This window comes from Hemiscyllium ocellatum, chromosome 31 (assembly GCF_020745735.1).
Source record: "Hemiscyllium ocellatum isolate sHemOce1 chromosome 31, sHemOce1.pat.X.cur, whole genome shotgun sequence".
Lineage (NCBI taxonomy): Eukaryota > Metazoa > Chordata > Chondrichthyes > Orectolobiformes > Hemiscylliidae > Hemiscyllium > Hemiscyllium ocellatum.
This window is the reverse complement of record NC_083431.1, coordinates 29,028,724-29,047,939: the sequence shown is the minus strand read 5'-3', so window position 1 is coordinate 29,047,939 and position 19,216 is coordinate 29,028,724. Positions and strand designations below refer to the sequence as shown.

The following is a 19,216-nucleotide window of genomic DNA, read 5'->3' as shown; positions in this document are numbered from 1 at the left end:
CAGTAGGGGAGCGTTTTGGGAGCAATGATCATAATTTGGTAAGTTTTATCTAGAGTTGTGGTTAAGGCTAAGACTGGTCCTTGGGTGAAAATGCTAATTTGGGGAAAGGCTAATTACAACAGTATTAGGCAGGAACTGGAGAAATATAGGTTGGTGGTGGATGTTTGAGGGTAGGAATCTTTTAAAGGCCGTTGATCAGAGTTTTAGGTGCAGCATGTTTCTATGAAGATGAAAGGTAAGGATTGGAAAGATTTGAGAACTCTGGAATGACATGAAACATTGAAAGCTTGTCAAAAAAGTAAAATGTAAGCACATGCAAGTCTTAGGAACCTAAACTCAGATGAAGCCCTTGAGGAATATGAAGGGAGCAGAAAAGAGCTTCCACAATGCAATAGGAGGGCGAAAAGGGGCCATGGGATATTCATGGCAAGTAGGAGTAAGGGGGCATTGTATACAAATATTAGGAATGAGAGGGTCGGAAGGAAATGGTAGGTCCACTCAAGGACAAAGGAGAGAATATATGTACGGAGCTGGTGTGGTACTTAACGAATGTTTCGCATCTATTCCTACCAGGAAGAAGGAAGTGGATGATGGTAAATTAGGGAGGGGTATGTTGATATTTGAATGCAGGTCAATATTAAGATGGAAGAGGTGTTGGGTGTCTTGAAAAACTTTAAGGTAGACAAGCATCCAGGCATGATGAATCTAGGCAAGGACACTGAGGGAGAGAAGGGCGGAGATTGCTGGGGCCTTGACAGAGATCTCTGTTTCTTCTTTAGTCACAGAAGAGTTCTCAGAAGACTGGAGAATTGTCATTGTTGTTCCTTTGCTTAAGAAAGGTAACTGGGATAATTAGCACTTTATGGGCTGGTGAGCCTTTCATCAGTGACAGGAAACTATTGGGAATATTCCGAGGGGCAAGACTTACCGGCATTTGGAAAATAATACATTTATTAGAGATAATCAGTGTGACTTTGTGAGAAGGAGGTCTTGCCTCTCAAACTTGGTCGAGGTTTTTGGAGTGACAAAGATGATTGATGAGGGTAGGGAAGTGGATGTTGTCTACATGGACACTAATAAAGCATTTGACATTGTCCCACATGGTAGGCTGGTCCAGACATTAAAGTCACATGGAATTCACAATGATACAAAATTGGCTTGGTCATAGAAGACAAAGGGTATTTGTGGAGGGGTCAAGTATGCAGTGACGCATTTTGGGAGGTCAAATGCAAGAAAAAGGTATACAATAAATAACAGGACTCTAATGAGCATTGATATACCAAGGGACCTTGAAGTGCAGGTCCATAGCTCCCTGGAAGTGACAACACAAGTAGATAAGGTGGTAAAGAAAGCATATGGCATGCTTGCCTTCATCAGTTGGGATACTGAGTATAAAAGTTGATAAGTCATGTTGCAGCTATATAAAACTTTAGTTAAGCCACATTTTGAGCATTGTGTGCAGTTCTCGTCACTGCACTATAGGAAGGATGTGGAGGCTTTGGAGAGGGTGATAAAAAGGTTTAATAGGATGTTATCTGGATTCAAGTGTATTAGCTATAAGGAGAGTTTGGACAAACTTGGATTGCTTTCGCTAGAGCATTGGAGGCTGAGGGCTGACCTGATAGAAGTATATAAATTATGAGAGGCATGGTGGGTGGAAAGTTGCTTTCTTTTTCCCAGGATGGAAATAGAGGCATAGGGTTAAGGTAAGAGAGGAGAAGTTTCAGGAGATGTGTGAAGAAAGATTTTTTTTAACACAGAGGGTGGTAGGTGCCTGAAATACATTATCAGGGGAATTGGTAGAAGGAGAGACGATAGCAATGTTTCAGGGGCATTTAGACAGACACATGAACAAGCATGGAATAGAGGGATGTGGACCATGCACAATCATTTAGGCCTAGTTTAGAATGGCATCATAGTCAGCACAGACATGGTGTGGACTGAAGGGACTGTTCCTGTGCTGTACTGTTCTGTTTAATTACCCAACTGAAGCTGATATTCAGGCGTTATGTAATTTGAAACTTTTATGCTTGATTGATGTTTGGTGAGAGATATACCTGTGTGACATTTGGAATTCCTAACAAAAAGGCTACAACACAGACACCCAAAACCACAAACTCTTTCCTTTTCAAATATTTCAGTAGCCAATCTTGATAGGCATCCAATAGACTTGTCACCATCACTTCAACCATAGCAAACTGTAAAACAAGAGAGAAATATCATATCAAATTTGAGGAAATTTCATATATTTAGTTTAAATAAATCTTCTTAGGGCCTTCTTAGGTAATGTGTACATGTTCCTTAAATAAAATTCTGAACATGTCACTCGCTCAGTCAAATTATTGGATAAATAAAGAACCTAATACCCATGAACTGAAAGATTCAGAATCACTGTTTAAGTTGTAAATACACACAGTATTCCTGCAATTTCTTATAAAGGGCCTGTTAACAAAGACAATCTATCCTTTGTTGTTTTACACGATGAGCTAGCTATGGGGTGTAGTTCCAGTATTTGTATATTATTAAAACATACTGTCACTACTCTGTGTAGTTTAGGTTTGATACTTCAGTTTACTGCTATTGATTAGAGTTCTGGTAATTTTCTTTCCTGCTGTGCTGTTTTTTTTAAAGGTAGTGTTTTTCTATCACAGGCCACAACATATAAACAACTTGAGGTAAAATAATCCTCCTTAATTGACAGAAGTTTATGACGTAGAACTGCAATTTTGAGAATTTATATATAGGACTGAATTAGCAACACAAGGGTAGTCAAGAGTCATATAACTAAGTGCAAACACAGAAAAAGTGCATTCGGTTGTGTTTTTACTCAAAGTTTGGAGGATTTAAAAATTGGTGGCTGACACAAGTAGCATCTGAGGGTAAAACAAGGACTGCAGATGACGGAAACCAGATTCTGGATTAGAGTGGTGCTGAAAAAGCACAGCAGGTCAGGCAGCATCTGAGGAGCAGGAAAATCAATGTTTTGGACAAAAGCCCTTCATCAGTTCCTGATGAAGGTCTTTTGCACGAAACATCGATTTTCCTGCTCTTCAGATGCTGCCTGACCTGCTGTGCTTTTCCAGCACCACTCTAATCCAGAAACAAGTAGCATCTGAGTCAGATAGTGCAAGGGCACTGGAAAGACTTTGGAGTTGGAATGGATAGAGCTTCAAAATAAAACTGAGCTGAAAATGTGTTGCTGGAAAAGCGCAGCAGGTCAGGCAGCATCCAAGGAGCAGGAGAATCGATGTTTCGGGCATGAGCCCTTCTTCAGGAATGAGGAAGGGCTCATGCCTGAAACGTTGATTCTCTTGCTCCTTGGATGCTACCTGACCTGCTACGCTTTTCCAGCAACACATTTTCAGCTCTGATCTCCAGCATCTGCAGTCCTCACTTTCTCCTCAAAATGAAACCGAATAAACTGAGTGGTGGATGTGACAGAAATTGTGCACTTTTAGTATTTATTACATTAACACTTAATGATTACACAGAAAACTTAGCAGCCTATTAAAATCCATCCTCATATAATGTTACAAAGATTCTTAGTCTCCCTGGTATCATAGATATGGTATAGAGAGTGTCATTCAATATGTGAACTGAACAATGTAGTTGAGGATATGATAACACACAAATAATTATTCTCTAAGATTAAGAGAACATTTAATAAATTTAAGACCAAAAGATCGAGATTGGTTTGGTACTTTATTTGAGAGGATTTTAAAAATTTTGAACAGCTTGTTATTTAAAGTCCAATTCACTCAGGAGACTCTCTTAAAAAATATAAAAGAATTAAATCAAAGCCAGTTAGAATTTTCTTAAAGAAGGCAGTTACACATTGGAAGTTCCTTTGAGACTGGGGGGAGGCAGGAATCTAATGAGGAGACAATTTGAAAATCTCAAAAGAAATGGATTAATATTCTTGAAACATCATGATGTGTTGATCAATCATTTTTAAAAATTTAAATTGATTCCTAGAACTAATGAACTTATTAGATTCCCTACTGTGTGGAAACAGGCCCTTTAGCCCAACAGGTCCACACCAACCCTCCAAAGAGTAACCCGCCCAGACCCATTCCCCTACAGTTACCCCTGACTAATGCAACTGATACTATGGGCAATTTACCATGGGCAACTCATATGGTCTGCACATCTTTGGATTGTGGGATGAAACTCACACAAACGCAGGAGAACATGCAAACTCTATATAGGCAGTCACCCAAGGCGGGAATCAAACCCAGGTCCCTGGTGCTGTGAGGCAGCAGTGCTAACCACTGAGCCACCATGCCACCCCACACATCTTTCACAACTTTAGAATCTTTAGAATTTGCTTTACTTTTGAGGAAGTACTTTTAAAATTTAATCGTTGTAATAGAGCAGATTATTTGTGTGCAGCAAGATCTCATTGTTAGCAATAAAATAAACGACTAAATAATTGATTTTGATACAGTCATAAACATTAGACATGAGGCAAGCTTCCCAACTCTTCTTCAATTGTTGCAGTGGAATTTTGTTTTTGCAGACACCTGTGGGAACGGTGAGGGACTTGTTTAACGTCTGATCCATGTGGTAGTGCCTCCATTAATGCACTGAAGTGGCACCTTAGATAATGCTCCACAAAAGATCCTGAATCTCTACCCTTCTGATTCAGAGGTTCAGATGTTATTAGGGTTAATGGTTCAATTGAAAAATAGTCAAGCATCCATCAGTTGTGGCACAAGAGAATATGGCTGAGGTTGGCAATACTTTAACATTTTCTTCTAGTATTGGGATTCTCATTGAACTCATGAGGGATGGTTTCTATCTGCTAGCATGAACCTTCAAGTCTGAGTGATTGCTTGTCAGACACCTGGTGAGCACAGGCCGCAAGATTGGACAGACTTAGAATCACTGGTATGTGATTACACTGTAATTTTATTTTGGTTACTTGAGGGGTTGGTTGAAATATATGCTGTTGTAAACATTCAATTACATCATGTTAGATTACTTGTTCCTTTATGATCGGTTCAATAAATTTGTCTCAGCTCTTGAGCTGATTCTGTGAACTGCTTGTGCCAGCTGAGCTGTCTCATTTCAAACACAATCCATCAATCAAAAGTGAGCCACACAATCTCATTTTTAGCTCAATTACAGCTGTTCTTTCAGTAAATCGTCACTCTGTACTTAGATATACTTAAAGTAAGGATGCATTTTTAAAAATTACATGAAATTGTATGACGCTGGGGATTTTGGGTGTCATCCATATGCCAATGTTACAAGTATTTTCTTCAGAACTTTTGACTGATTTGGAATTGTTCACAGTGCAGATTTCTTTTTCAAGCGGTCATTGCATCTTTGGATAAAAAGCATAATAAAACAGATATAAACTTTCAATTCCCTGCTACACAGCATCCCTCCACAACCATCACTGAAATATAACATTACCAAAAGTTTACAATGACTCTTACCTCACTATCAAGCCCCAAAAACAGTAACATAACAAAAAACAGAACCGCCCACAGGGGAGAAACTGGCATCGTAACAAAGGCTTCTGGGTAAACCACAAACACCAACCCTGGGCCTGCAAGGGTAAGAACAATTTTAAGAGTTACCTGCTGCAGTGATAATATTACATGTCAGCAGTATAAAGAAATAAATGGTTTGCCTCAAAAATATGTGATAATTGTAATTTTTATTTTGCTCTTTCTTCCTTTTTTATTGAAGTCTCTGGTTTCTTCTCAAGACTTTTCAATAGCTATTTATCATAGGTGGACCAGCTGCCAAGTCACTTGACAGGGGAGAGATTTTTCCGGGAGGTCCATTCCCCTCTTTATGCACAATCCGGATAAGTACAAAGGTTTCTGAATCAATGACAGGAGTCCTAAAACTTGTTCAGGTACATAAAGGCCAACTGTATTGAATTTCTCCTGTTGCTTCTCTCAAGATCAACTCATTACCTAATGACAACCAATTCAATTCAAACCCAAGATCTTTGAAGGGTCTGAGCATTTTGTCAGAAAGGCCGACAGCATTGTTTTTAATGCTGTCTATCCTCCAATATTCTGCTCTTAGCGCTGAATCTGTACAGCATTCCTTAACGCTACAAGCTTAGTAGCTGAACATTTGGAGATGGAATCCCATTTACTTGATGTAAGTGTCGTCCTGCAATCAGGTTGAAGTACGTCACAAAAATTCAGGGCCTACAGTTTCACTCGTGAGGTGAGAGACACGAGTGGGGGATTGTTTTCACCCGGTCCTGACCACACCCAGGTGTTAAACAGAGACTCATTCTGATTTCGAGCCTATCGTCATGGAGATGGTTACACGATACAATGAAGGGCAGGAGGCTAATTCTCAAAGCTGGCTCTCCAGATTCAGAGCAGCAGCCATAGAATCTAAGGGTACAATTGAGAGGCCCCATCAATAAGATACACGCTCATCAATATTTTTATAAGTTTCAGTTTGAAGAAAAACCGAGAGAGGGCACCCAGCCCACCACAGTGGTGAGAATGAGCATGGAGAGCTCTCCAACCTGCTGTTGAAGGTATACCTCCAGGTATCTAAGTTGCTCCTTGTGATGTCTGGAAAGGAGGAGTCAACTGGAGAACCCTGCAAGTTTGACAAGGCTCTTAATGAGTTCTGAGGAAGGGTCATAAAACCTGAAATGTTAACTCTGATTTCTCTTCATGGATGCTGCCAAACCTGTTGAGCTTTTCTAGCAACTTCCATGTTTTTTTCTTGATGAGTCTAATTGGCCAACCACCACATGGGGTCAGGCACCTTGACTTGTCCTGAACTCATTTTTGAAAAATGGCCAGCATCAGGAACAGGGTTGGGAATTTGACACGTCGGACATTATGATTTTTTTTGGGATCTGTCCACCTCAGGTCTTGAGATTACCCAAAAATGCAGTCCCGATTCTTAATCATTGCAGCACCTTTTTGCACCAATGCACTCACTTACCATCCACAGCAATATCATCGATAGGGACGTTAATCATATGGGACATGTAGCCAAATGCAGAGAAAATGACAAATCCAGAAAAGACACTTGTGGCTGCATTAGTTAATGAGATGGCCAACGAATCTCTGTGAGGAAATTAAAACATAATTGCCAAATATTAATGTACAGCTGTGAGTAACTTGTTTACAAATTATTCAAGTGCTGAGATGATTTATAAACAGATGAGCTTCCAATTCATAATAATTAACTCTTTGATTAAGTTCTATTTAATGATTTTCCTAACCCAATGCCCAGGGAACATCTATCGTGAGGAGAGTGCACAGGGCTCACAAATACATATTCAGTTCAATGATTCAAAAAATGTTCAATACAAATCTATTCTGTTAAGCACACTCAGCCACAACGAATCATCAGTGGCTTTCTAGCGTGGAATTAGATTAAAATAGGAGACTGTCACGATTCTGTTGGGAAAAGTGTACTGGAACATAAGTCTCACTACTCCATTATTCGTATAGAGATCAGCAAGTTACAAAGGTTTGAAAATATGTAGCCCAACAGATTACAGAACAACTTCTTCCCCGCTGTTACCAGACCATTGAATGGACTTTTCATAAATTAAAATTGATCTTTCTCTGCAGTTATAACACTACTACCCTGTATTCTGTTCTACTACCCTGATGTACTTATGTAAGGTCTGATCTATCTAGTTAGCATGCAAAACAATACTTCTCACTGTACTTTGGTACATGTGGCAATAATAAATCAAATCAACTCAAAGATATGTGAAAGACATCAAAAAGAATTAAAAAAAGATGAATTTGGGGTACTGTGCAAGCAAAAACATGACTGAAGGACAAGGAGACAGGATAGAAAACTAGAAAATGGCACATTCAGGACCAATTATGAAGAATAGAGATCGTGATAAGATAGTTTAGAAGACACCTCTGCAAGTAAATAGAAAGCAGTTGGACAATGTAATGGGACATATTGAAACTTTCTATAAAAGAACAAACAAAAGGTCTTCTTCATCTTTGATTATCTTTGTGATTTTATTTAAGATTATGAAATAATTGGGAAAATAATAAGACCAAAAATCTGTCCATCTCGACCTTGATCATGATCAACAGTGGAAAACTTGAAATTTTTGGGGTGGAGAATTCCAAAGATTCACAGCCCTCTGAGTGAGGACATTTCTCCTCACCTCACTCCTAAATTATCAAGCCTTTATTGTAAGACTATGACTTAGTGTTCTGAATTCCACAGTCTCGGAGCCAAGTCTCTTCAGATTCTTATATGCTTCAATCAAAGCCTGTCTTAATCCAAACTCCAGACTGTATTGCCCTTTTTCACTCATCCTGTCAATATAGAAAAGTCCGCTCTTCACAGGAATCAACTTAATGAACCTCCACTGCTCCACCTCTAAGACAAATATGGAGACCATGACCATGCACAGCACTACAATTAGAACAATAACCATAGAATCATAGAGAAGTTACTGCACAGAAAAAGGCCATTCAGCTCATCATGTATTGCCAAAGGAAAAGTAGCCACCCATTTTAAGCCCTGACTTCCCCTTGTGGTTTGATCCACAGTCATTGTCCCTTTCTGTCCATATTTCCACCCAAACTATGTCCTGACTGTCTCAGCAGTCCTTTTTGAATGTGTGTATGTTTGGATTTAAAGGGGGTATATATTAATTTTCTTGTTTGTAATTAATAATCCATTTTTCTAAATGTTAGAGGATAAGTTTGTTATAATAAATAAGTTTTGTTCATTAATGAAACCTTCTATCTTAGATCATGGCTACAGGCAGGCAAAATAACCATTCCAATGATTAAATTGGTCACCCTTCAAAATGGTGACGACTTGTGGAATAGTGGGACTTAGATGCTTATCAGAATCATGACAAAAGTTTGGAGCTTTATATTGGATCTTTTGAGTCTGGACAAGGTGAGACTGGAGTAAGATTAATTGATAAACAATTAAAGGACTAATACCAGAGCTTTCTCATTTTGTAAAAATAATATGGCATTGGAAACTGTTAAAACTATCCTGTAAGTCAGAGGAATTATGCCTGATTGATTTATAAGCTCTACAATTTACTGCTTTCTAAAGCCAGAGTTTCCTTATAACTGCGTTTACTAATACACCCTCTGTTAAAATCCACTGGTCTGTTTCTGGGACTTCGATAATTCCTGAAGACCATAATGGCCAGAATTATATGCAGTACTGTTCTGAAAATGAGAATGCAGACCATCGATGGTTGGGATGCCTGTTTCACCTTGGGGCATTAGTCTGAATACCTCTGTGCAGCCTGACTTTACTCCATTGAAAAGTGTCAACAAACTCCTGACACTTTTCCACATTTTACCCAAAGGTTTAAGTTGTACAACAGCAATTTTCTTTTATTCATTTACAGGATGTGGACACCTCTGGCTAGACCATCATTTATTGCCCATCCCTCATTGTTAAGAGTCAACCACATCCCTGTGGGTCTAGAGTCACATGTCAGCCAAACCAGGTAAGGATATCAGTTTCATTCCCGAAAATACACGAGTTAATCAGATGGATTTTAATTGACAATGACAAGTGTTTCATGGTCATCATTAGACTCTGTAATTGCCGATTTTTATTGAATTAAAATTCCATCATCTGATTAAGCAGGAATCATACCCAGGATGTCAGAAATTACCTGGGGTGTGTAGATTAATAGTGTAGCAATAATACCCCTAGGCCATTGCCTCCCCTCCATTGCAACTGCATGTGTTAAAGGTTTTCTGAAGATGTACTCCAGAGTAAAATTTCACCTTCATGACCTAGATTGCAATCTTGTGGGATAGATTACACTATTTGTAGAACCCACCTCATTTTCATTCTAATTGGTAATCATTGGTGTTTTTTAAATGCTATTTCTATGGCTGCTCTGCATATTTTAGCCAACAAGGGACAGAATCCCCATGGATATTCAGCTCCTTGTCTCCCACCACTGCAACCACCAGTCCACCATTGATAAAACACATTTATATTAATAACAGGAAAGTTAGCCGATGCAGCAATCTAGATTAGCTACACTGGGCAAGCTATATTAACATTTAATTAAATTTCAAGGCAAAAATACCTGAGAATATTGTTGTCAAACTTGTTGTAACTTGACATGGAAATTAATGAGCCAAAGCCAATGCCAATGGAATTGAAGACCTGGACAGCAGCATAAACCCATACCTGAGAACAAAACAAAGACAGTCAACTTGAGCAAATAGCAATAGCGGCAATATGAAGAGTATCAGTAGCAGTGCAGCGTTTTGGTGAGGTAATAGGGATGGACGTTTTATGCCCTGATTGTGGCCATACAATGATTATGGATTGCTTGTACTTACTTTGAATCAGCTGCAAACCCAAAATGTTTCCGTGCTGTGCATCTGTCTGACTCTACGACCCACTTTAAAACTTACCAATAATATAAAAAAAAATCAAGATTCTCCCTACCTATCACCATCCCTGCCTCTTCCATGTTTTCCTCCTTTGTCTTCAACACACAGAAGCTGGGAGGTCATTCTAAAAGTACTGTTTGAACTCCCACACCCAGCCTAAATAGATATTCTTTGTGCTGGAGCTGGGCTAAGAGTCTGAGTTGGTTATTTGACCTTGAACCTCTCCATAACTCAACGCCCACAAAAACAGAATTTCAGATTAAGAATTATGGCTTAACAATAAACATCAAGTTCAGGGCAAAATTTTCTTTACCCCAAATTCATACACTGGAATACATTGCTTCAAAATTTTAAATTGGGTTATTCCTCACTATACTGTAAATGTAGTAATAAATCATTGGAGAAGTAAATTGAATGGTACAAAAATGAATAAAGATTTTTAAACCTTACATGGAAGCTGAAATCATATAATGTATCATTGTGGGATCTTCAGTGCACAGTAACCAACTAGAATATAGAGGGAAGGAATTGTTGATGCAGAGTTTTGTTGAGAAACACTTACATAGGGACAGGAGGAAGCCATTCAGTCCCTTGAGCCTATTTCACTATTCAATGAGATCATGGCTGGTCTGTGGCTTAGCTCCATGTACCTGCCTTTTTCCCACATCCTTTAAGACCTTTTCTTAACTAAATTTATCTTTTAGCAGCGTGTGCACTATGTGTCCTATTGCTACAGGAAGTTCATGAACAGCAGAATAAAACAACTTGATCGACAAACCTGTGGAATTACAGGACCTTTTCTCTGCCCTTTTATATACTCTGTATTGTGTGAGACCCAGGTGGTAGTCCCAGTTGTGCAGAAAATACAGTCTCAATGGAGTGAGCTGTGAAGTTTAAAGCTTTTTAAATTCTTTTGATGTATCTTGCCTGGCTCCAGTCTTTTGGAGGCCAGTTTGCTGTTATCCTGTTGATGAACTGATTGCTGACACACCCAGCTCCTGTTTTAGACTCAGGACCGGGTCAGGACTGTAGCTGAGGAAAATCTCCTCTCCCTTGGCTTTGGTTGACTTATAAGGGATGGATGAATGTTGAGCTGGAAAGCTCCCAGAAGCAGCAATCTTAGGGCATTGAGAGGATGGGTATGCAAATGCTGGGATTAGCTGGCCTCCTACTAGTTACTGTAGTTTGGTGGAATTTCACCATAGCTCATAGCTGGTGTAAGATCCATCCAGCGGATTTGTTGCTATCCTCATCTTTCCTAGGAGGGATCTATACAGCCCCCTTAGTCTATTGTGGCAAAGGATAACCACTTGGTTGTCTAATGAGAAGAGATTTTTGTCTTAAACAAGATGTAGCTTGTTTTGCAAAATAACAAAAACAAGTTACATTGGCATGACAGTCATTGTTACTCAAACTGTGAGATTGGCTTCATTGCTAGGTCTTACTCCTTTGATGTTCAAAGCTATTCAACGTGTGATGTCATCGTATTGAGTGATGCTTAACGCACTGATCAGCATTAACCCTTTCAGGCTCTTACAGCTTTATAATGACTCAGAAGCTTGGTGTAAGGAACTTTAGATGATCAAGCAATACTTCATGGTTAGTGTGAAGTTCACAGTGAAGAGAGATGCTAATGTTATCATTAGTGTATCATAGCTTAGGACTGAGCCCACAAAGGTCTCAGAATCCATCTTAATTGAGAGCACAAGAAGCATGACACTCGGATAAAAGTGTGCTACTATTTGTAACCACATAGCTTGATATCAGCCCAGCTACTGAAGTGCCTGTGATTGCAATATAAATATAAATATGTAATTGTAATATACAAATGTTATATCATTCAGTATCACATTACCTACATCTAGTTCCTGTGTTATGGGAGGTAATAGAGGAATGCTGCAACAAGTACAAATACCCTGCTGGAGGGGAACATCACACCACAATGGCCATTTGAGAATGTGCATGCTTCACATGATGGAGGTTTGAAAGATATAAAATGATTAAATCACTGATATAGCAGTCAAAGTAAATGGGGTGTCCAATATAGGATGAGCTAGAAGTGAGGAGAGTGCAAAATGAGACAGTCAGTGAAGGGGCAAGTGTGTGAGTGGGGTGGTGATGGAGTGGAAAACAGGGTGGAGAATAGGGTGCTAAATGGGATGATGTGGAGAGTGATAAGGGGGGCAGAAAGCAGGGTGGTGTGGGGAACAGGGAAATCAGGACCAAAGGAGAAGCAGCAAGAATGGCTGAACCATTTCTGGCTTCACTTTTAACTTCCAGTTTGTGCTATGGGAGCTTAATAATGAAATCAGCAGGACTGACCTGTTTTGCAAGTGTGTTGGCAAGACATAAGCCAGTCTGACAAAAAGAAATAATTGCAAATATAGTTTAGAAGCTCTTATTTAGGGCTGTTACAGCATCAGTGCAACTGCTCAACAAAACAAAATGGCCGCATTCTGACTAAATGAATGGGTAGAACAGTATGTGTAATGGGAATGAAGTGTAACTTGACTAAGTTACGAGGAAAACAAAATAAATCACATACTTTGACAGAATTGGATATAAGAACATGAACGAGTTGATGTTAAGATGGATTTTTGAGTTGGAGAAAACTGCTCTCATCTTTCTATAATTAAACACTAAATAATTTTAACATCCTGTGATTTGGCAGATGACCTTTATTTGGTATTGGATGCTTAACAGCAAGTGAAATGAACCTCCAGTAGGAACTTTGTTGGCTATAGAGATGTTAGTCAAGACACTTTCAAATGGAGATCTGTGTGCTAATGTGATCTGTAACATGGTTATGTAATTATATCACAATAATCAGAGTCAACTACAGAGATTTGTTTTAATTTAAAAAACATTTTGAACATTTTCATCATGCAGGAGATAACTGAGCCTTAAATCATTATTCAGCCCTCAGCATAACTAAAAGAATCTTACATCATTATTATCCATAACGGGGAAAAATGCTTTAATATGTATAAATGGATCATCATTCCAAGCTGCTAAGGTGGAAGCGCATATGGAGCTCCAAAATCCTTAGTCAACACCTTCAAAATCCATGACCACTTCCATTTAAGGACAAATGCAGCAGGTACATGGTCACACCAGCAGCTGCAAGTTCCTTCCCAATCCACTCACCATCCTGACTTGGAAATATATCATTGTTCCTTCACTGTCACTAAGTCAAAATCCTGTAATTGCCTCCTCAGTGGCATTGTGGTAAAAACAAGGGCTGCTGATGCTGGAAACCAGAGTCTAGATTAGAGTGGTGCTGGAAAAGCACAGCAGGGCAGGCAGCATCCGAGGAGCAGGAAAATCAATGTTTCGGGCAAAAGCCCTTCATCAGGAATAGAAGCAGGGGGTCTGCAGAGTGGAGAGATAAATAAGAGGAGGGGTGGGGGGGGGGGGGGGGGGGGGTTGGGGGTGGTGAGAAAGTAGCATACCTATTGTACAATAGGTGAATGGGGGTGGGGATGGAGGTGATAGGTCAGAGAGGAGGGTGGGGGAAGGTAGCAAAGAGTACAATGAGTGGATGGTGGTGGGGATGAAGGTAATAGGTCAGAGAGGAAGGTGGGGTGGATAGGTGGAAAGAAAGATAGTACGTAGGACAGGTCATGAGGGCATTGCTGAACTGGAAGGCTGGAGCTGGGGTGAGGTGGGGGAAGGAGAAATGAGGAAACTGATGAAATCACATTGATGTCCTGGAGTTGAAGTGTTCCAAGGCGGAAGGTGAGGTGTTCTTCCTCCAGGCGTCTGGTGGTGAGGGAGTGGCAGTGGAGGAGGCCCAGGATCTGCATGTCCTCGACAGAGTGGGTGGGGGAGTTGAAATGTTGGGCCACATGGTGGTGGGGTTGATTGGTGTGGGCGTCCTGGAGATATTCCCTAAAGCACTCTGCTAGGAGGCGTCCAGTCTCCCCAAAGTACAGGAGACCTCATCGGGTGCAACAGATACAATAACTGATCTTGGTGGATGTGCAGTTGAAACTTTGATGGATGTGGAAGGCTCCTTTGGGGCCTCGAATGGAGGCGAAGGAGGAGGTGTGGGTGCAGGTATTGCAATTCCTGCGGTGGCAGGGGAAGGTGCCAGGATGGGAGGGTGGGTTGGAGGGGGGGCGTGGACCTGACCAGGTAGTCATGGAGGGAACAGTCTTTGCGGAAGGCGGAAATGGGTGAGGGAAATATATCCCGGTGGTGGGGTCTGTTTGGAGGTGGCGGAAATGTCATCGGATGATTTGGTTTATGCGAAGGTTGGTAGGCCGAAAGGTGAGCACCAGGGGGTGGTTCTGTACTTGTTACGGTTGGAGGGGTGGGGTTTGAGGGCGGAGGAGTGGAATGTGGACGAGATGCGTTGAAGGGCATCTTTAACCACGTGGGAAGGGAAATTGCGGTCTCTAAGGAAGGAATTGATTGTCTGATAAGTCTTTCAAATGTTTGAATACCATGATAGTTTCACTTCTTTCATGTGTGAATCACAAAAGCTTTTTTAAAAAAGTTGCATTCTCGGGTTAGCTGTTAACAATGGTGATAGCTAGACAATATGTTGAAGGTGTTAGCCCCCTGTGTTCTCTGTCTATGCCATGATGTTTAGATTGATTCTAATCTAAAAAGTGAAATAACGGAGTTTTACATGAATGCGTGCAGTTTTTGAGCAAAGTACAATATAACTCTGCAAGTACAAATTCACCCCACAAAATATGTGTGTGCATGTGGGTCTTTGTCTTTCTGTGAGTGTGTCTGTCTGGGTTGGGGGTTGTGAGTGTGAAAAAGTGTGTGTGTGTATGTGTAGTGAGTATAGATGAGTATAGTCTGTCTTAAGTCTGTGAGGGGGTGCATGTGTGGGTGTCAGAGTGTGTGTGTCTGTAAGGGTGTGTGTGGGTGTCTGTGTGTGTGTGTGTGTGTGTGTGTGTGTGTGTGTGTAGGAGTATCTGTGAGTGTGAATACTGCAATGGTGGTCACCTGTAATGTGACATGAACCCAAGGTCCCGGTTGAGGCCCTCCCTATGGGTACAGAACTTAGTTATCAGCCTCTGCTCAGCCACTTTTCACTGCTGCCTGTCCCGAAGTCCGCCTTAGAGGATGGTCACCTCCAATTGGGAGGGAACATTTTTGTCTGTTGATTGTTGTGCAGTGCCCATTCATCCGATGTCATAGCCTTTTCTCGGTTTCCCCAATGTACCATGCCTCCGGGCATCCTTGCCTGCAACGTATAAGATAGACAAAGTTGGCTGAATCACATGAGTACCTGCCATGTACAAGGTGGGAGATGTCCCCATGCATAATGGTGGTATCTATGTCCACACTCTGACACATCTAGTAGCGCCTACTGTGAATGGGTTGTATGGAATTGTCCTGAGAGCCGGGCAGCTTGCTATGAACAATGATCTGTTTGAGTGTGGCATTTGTTTAAAGGCAAGCAGTGGAGATGTGGGGAAGGTCTTGGTGAGGTGCTCATCCTCACCGATAATGTGTTGCAGGTCACCAAGAACATGGCGTAGTTTTTCAGCTCCTGGGAAATACTGAACAACGAAGGGTACCTTGTCGGTTGCAGCATGTGTCTGTCTCCTGAGGAGGTCATTACGGTTCCTTGCTGTGGCACATCGGAGCTGGTGGTCGAAGAGTTGGGCATCTGAGTCTGCTCAGATGAGGAGGAACATGACGGACACCTGGAAGTACTCAGAGATGCCCTCACAAGAACGAGGTATGATGCCCAATTCTTCAACCGCCAGTTCTGACGTGCCACAGCAAGGAACCATAATGACCTCCTCAGGAGACAGACACGTGCTGCAACTGACAGGATATCCTTCGTTGTTCAGTATTTCCCAGGAGCTGAAAAACTATGCCATGTTCTTCGTGACCTGCAACACATTATCAATGAGGATGAGCACCTTACCAAGACCTTCCCCACACCTCCACTGTTAGCCTTTAAACAACCGCCACACCTCAAACAGATCGTTGTTCGTAGCAAGCTGCCCGGCTCTCAGGACAACTCCATATAACACTGTCACAGTAGGCGCTATAAGACATGTCAGAGTGTGGTCATGGATTCCACCATTACACGTGGGGACACCTCCCACCTTGTACATGGCAGGTACTCATGTGACTCAGTCAGTGTTGTCTACCTTATACGTTACAGTCATGGATGTCCTGAGGCATGGTACATTGGGGAAACTGAGCAAGGGCTACGACAACGGATGAATGAGCACTACACAACAATCAACAGACAGGAGAGTTCCCTCCCAGTTGGAGAATACTTCAGTGGTCCAGGACATTCGACCTCAGACCTTCGGGTGACCATCCTCCAAGGTGTACTTCGGGACAGGCAGCAGTTAAAAGTGGCCGAGCAGAGGCTAATAGCTAAGTTCGGTACCCATAGGGAGAGGCTCAACTGGGATCTTGGGTTCATATCACATTACAGGTGACCACCATTGCACTATTCACACTCACAGATACTCCTACAAACACACACTCTCTCACACACACACAGGCACTCCTATACACACATACACATGGACATACTTACACAGACACGCACACAGACACACACAGCCTTACAGACAAACAACTCCCACACTCACACATGCACCCCCTCCCAAACTTAAGACACTCTGCACTCACTACACACACACACACACACACACACACACATTCTCACACTCACAACCCCCAACACAGACAAGCAGACACACACAGACAAAGACCCACATGCACACATATATTTTGTGGGCTGAATTTGTACTTGCAGAGTTACATTGTACTTTGCTCAAAAACTGCATGCATTCATGTAGAACTTTGAGCTCAAAAACTGCATGAATTCATGTAAAACTCCATTATCTCACTTTTTAGATCAGAATCAATCTAAACATCATGGCATAGACAGAGAACACAGGGGGATAATACCTTCAACATATTGTCTAGCTACCACCCTTGTTAACAGCTTATCTGAGAATGCAACTTTTTTAAAAAAAGGTTTTGTGATTTACACATGAAAGAAGTGAAACTATCATGGTATTCAAACAGATGAAAGACTTAACAGACGATCAATTTTTCAATGTATAATTTCAGTTACATCACACTGTAAATTTGTGTTATAAATTCTGTGTGTTAGGATTGAGCCCTCCACCTATCACCTGATGAAGGAGCAACGCTCCGAAAGCTATTGTGCTTCCAATTAAACCTGTTGGACTATAACCTGGTATTGTGTGATTTTTAACTTTTATTTCAGTCGTGTATAACAGGAATATCATCTCTGTTGTTTGGAAATGGAGATCTATCTAAAGTTTCATGTCCATTTTATTTTCCTCAACAGATCTTCCACAACACAGAAGATGTTGAAATAATGCAATTAGCTCATTATTGTTGGCATCCTCAAAAGGTATTGTGTTTATTCAGATTAGACTTTCTGTCTGAGGTTAATTGGATCAATATGTCTTTTGGATGTCACATGTGACAAGGCAAACTCAGACATGACTCAACACAATAGTCCATATATAGTATGTTAACAAAGAGTTTTCACTGTCCTGCTCTCTCATTAGGGAGAGATGACTGGTGCTGGTTTAACCTGAGGGTCATCACACCTTAGAGAAGAGGAGATGTTGAGAAGGAGAGTCCTTCATGGTAATCTCTGCCAGTTGTGGGAATTGAAGTCATGCTGTTGGCATTATCCTGTGGTACAAACTAGTCAACTGAGCTCACTGACCCCTGTGGGCAGGTTGTCCTATGTAGAAACTTTGAACAGACTAGGCTTGTACTTGCTAGGGTTTAAGAGTAAAGGTAAAGTTCCCAAAGTCCTTCAGGACCATATGACTGCTCTCTAATTACAGGGAGAGATGAATGATGGTCAGTTTAACCTGAGGGTCACAGCATCTCAGGTAATGGGTGAGGGTTGAGAAGATGGGACTTTCATGGCAACATCAGCCAGTGCAGTGAACCTATACTGTTGGTGTTATTCTGTAGCACAAATCAGATGGCCTGCCAACTGTGCTAATCTGCCCCATTACTATAATATTACAGCCAATGATGGTAGATACACCAAACTATTATCTATGGTAGTCAGGTTCACGTTCCTCTGAAGTATTACTGGGGATAGATCAGCTAAACTGAGAATGGAAGTACAAGACCAGTTACCACATTGGTGGGATCCCTTCCACACAGCTTCAGATTAATCTGTATTCCTATATCCTAAAGAGTAAGGTATGTTAACTTGATAAGAAGTAGGACATTTGCCTGTAAACTGCACTGCTTTCTCTGGTTAAATACCAGCAGTGTTCAATGTAAGTTTGTTGTCCCTAAGACTTGGTCTGTCAACAAGTGCCTCAATTTTCTGGCATTGTGGAGGCTGGGTCTTTCAAGGACAGAGTATTTGTCTAACTTGTGGCAGGGTGGGATTCTCAGAGGTTCAAATTGGATCTGTCTTAAATAGCATGATGGTTTTCTCTGAGTGTCAGGAACTTTGCTGTCTAAAACAAGCTACTTTATAATTCTAGGAGAAAGTGAGGACCGCAGATGTTGGAGATCAGAGTGAAGAGTGAGTGCTGGAAAAATACAGCGGGTCAGGCAGCATTCGAGGAACAGGAGAATCGATGTTTTGGGCAAGAATCCTTCATCAAGAAAAGGACCTGTGAGCCAAGGAGGTGGAGAGATTAAAAAAAGAAGGGGGGGTGAGGGGGGCGCAGGGTTGGGACTGAGGGGGAGAAAGCTGAGAGTGCAATAGGTAGATGAAGATGGGAGTAATGGTGATAGATCAGTGAGGAGGGTGCAGCAGATAGGCGGGAAGGAAGATGGACAAGTCTGCCCATTCCCTCAGCTCACCAGCCCCATTCCTGATGAAGGGCTCTTGC

The 19,216-nt window shown here is 41.3% G+C and overlaps 1 protein-coding gene across 1 annotated transcript in view; it reads right to left on the bottom strand.

The window, feature by feature from the left end:
- Positions 1 to 19,216, bottom strand: part of si:ch211-283g2.1 (sodium- and chloride-dependent GABA transporter 1) — a 97,824-nt gene that overhangs the window by 19,990 nt on the left and 58,618 nt on the right. Inside the window, exons 6-9 of the mRNA XM_060847784.1 lie at positions 10,058 to 10,161; positions 6,940 to 7,064; positions 5,445 to 5,557; positions 2,058 to 2,198 (exon numbers count right to left, since the gene is read on the bottom strand). Coding sequence (XP_060703767.1) covers positions 2,058 to 2,198; positions 5,445 to 5,557; positions 6,940 to 7,064; positions 10,058 to 10,161 — 483 coding nt within the window. The remainder of the gene's footprint in view (positions 1 to 2,057; positions 2,199 to 5,444; positions 5,558 to 6,939; positions 7,065 to 10,057; positions 10,162 to 19,216) is intronic.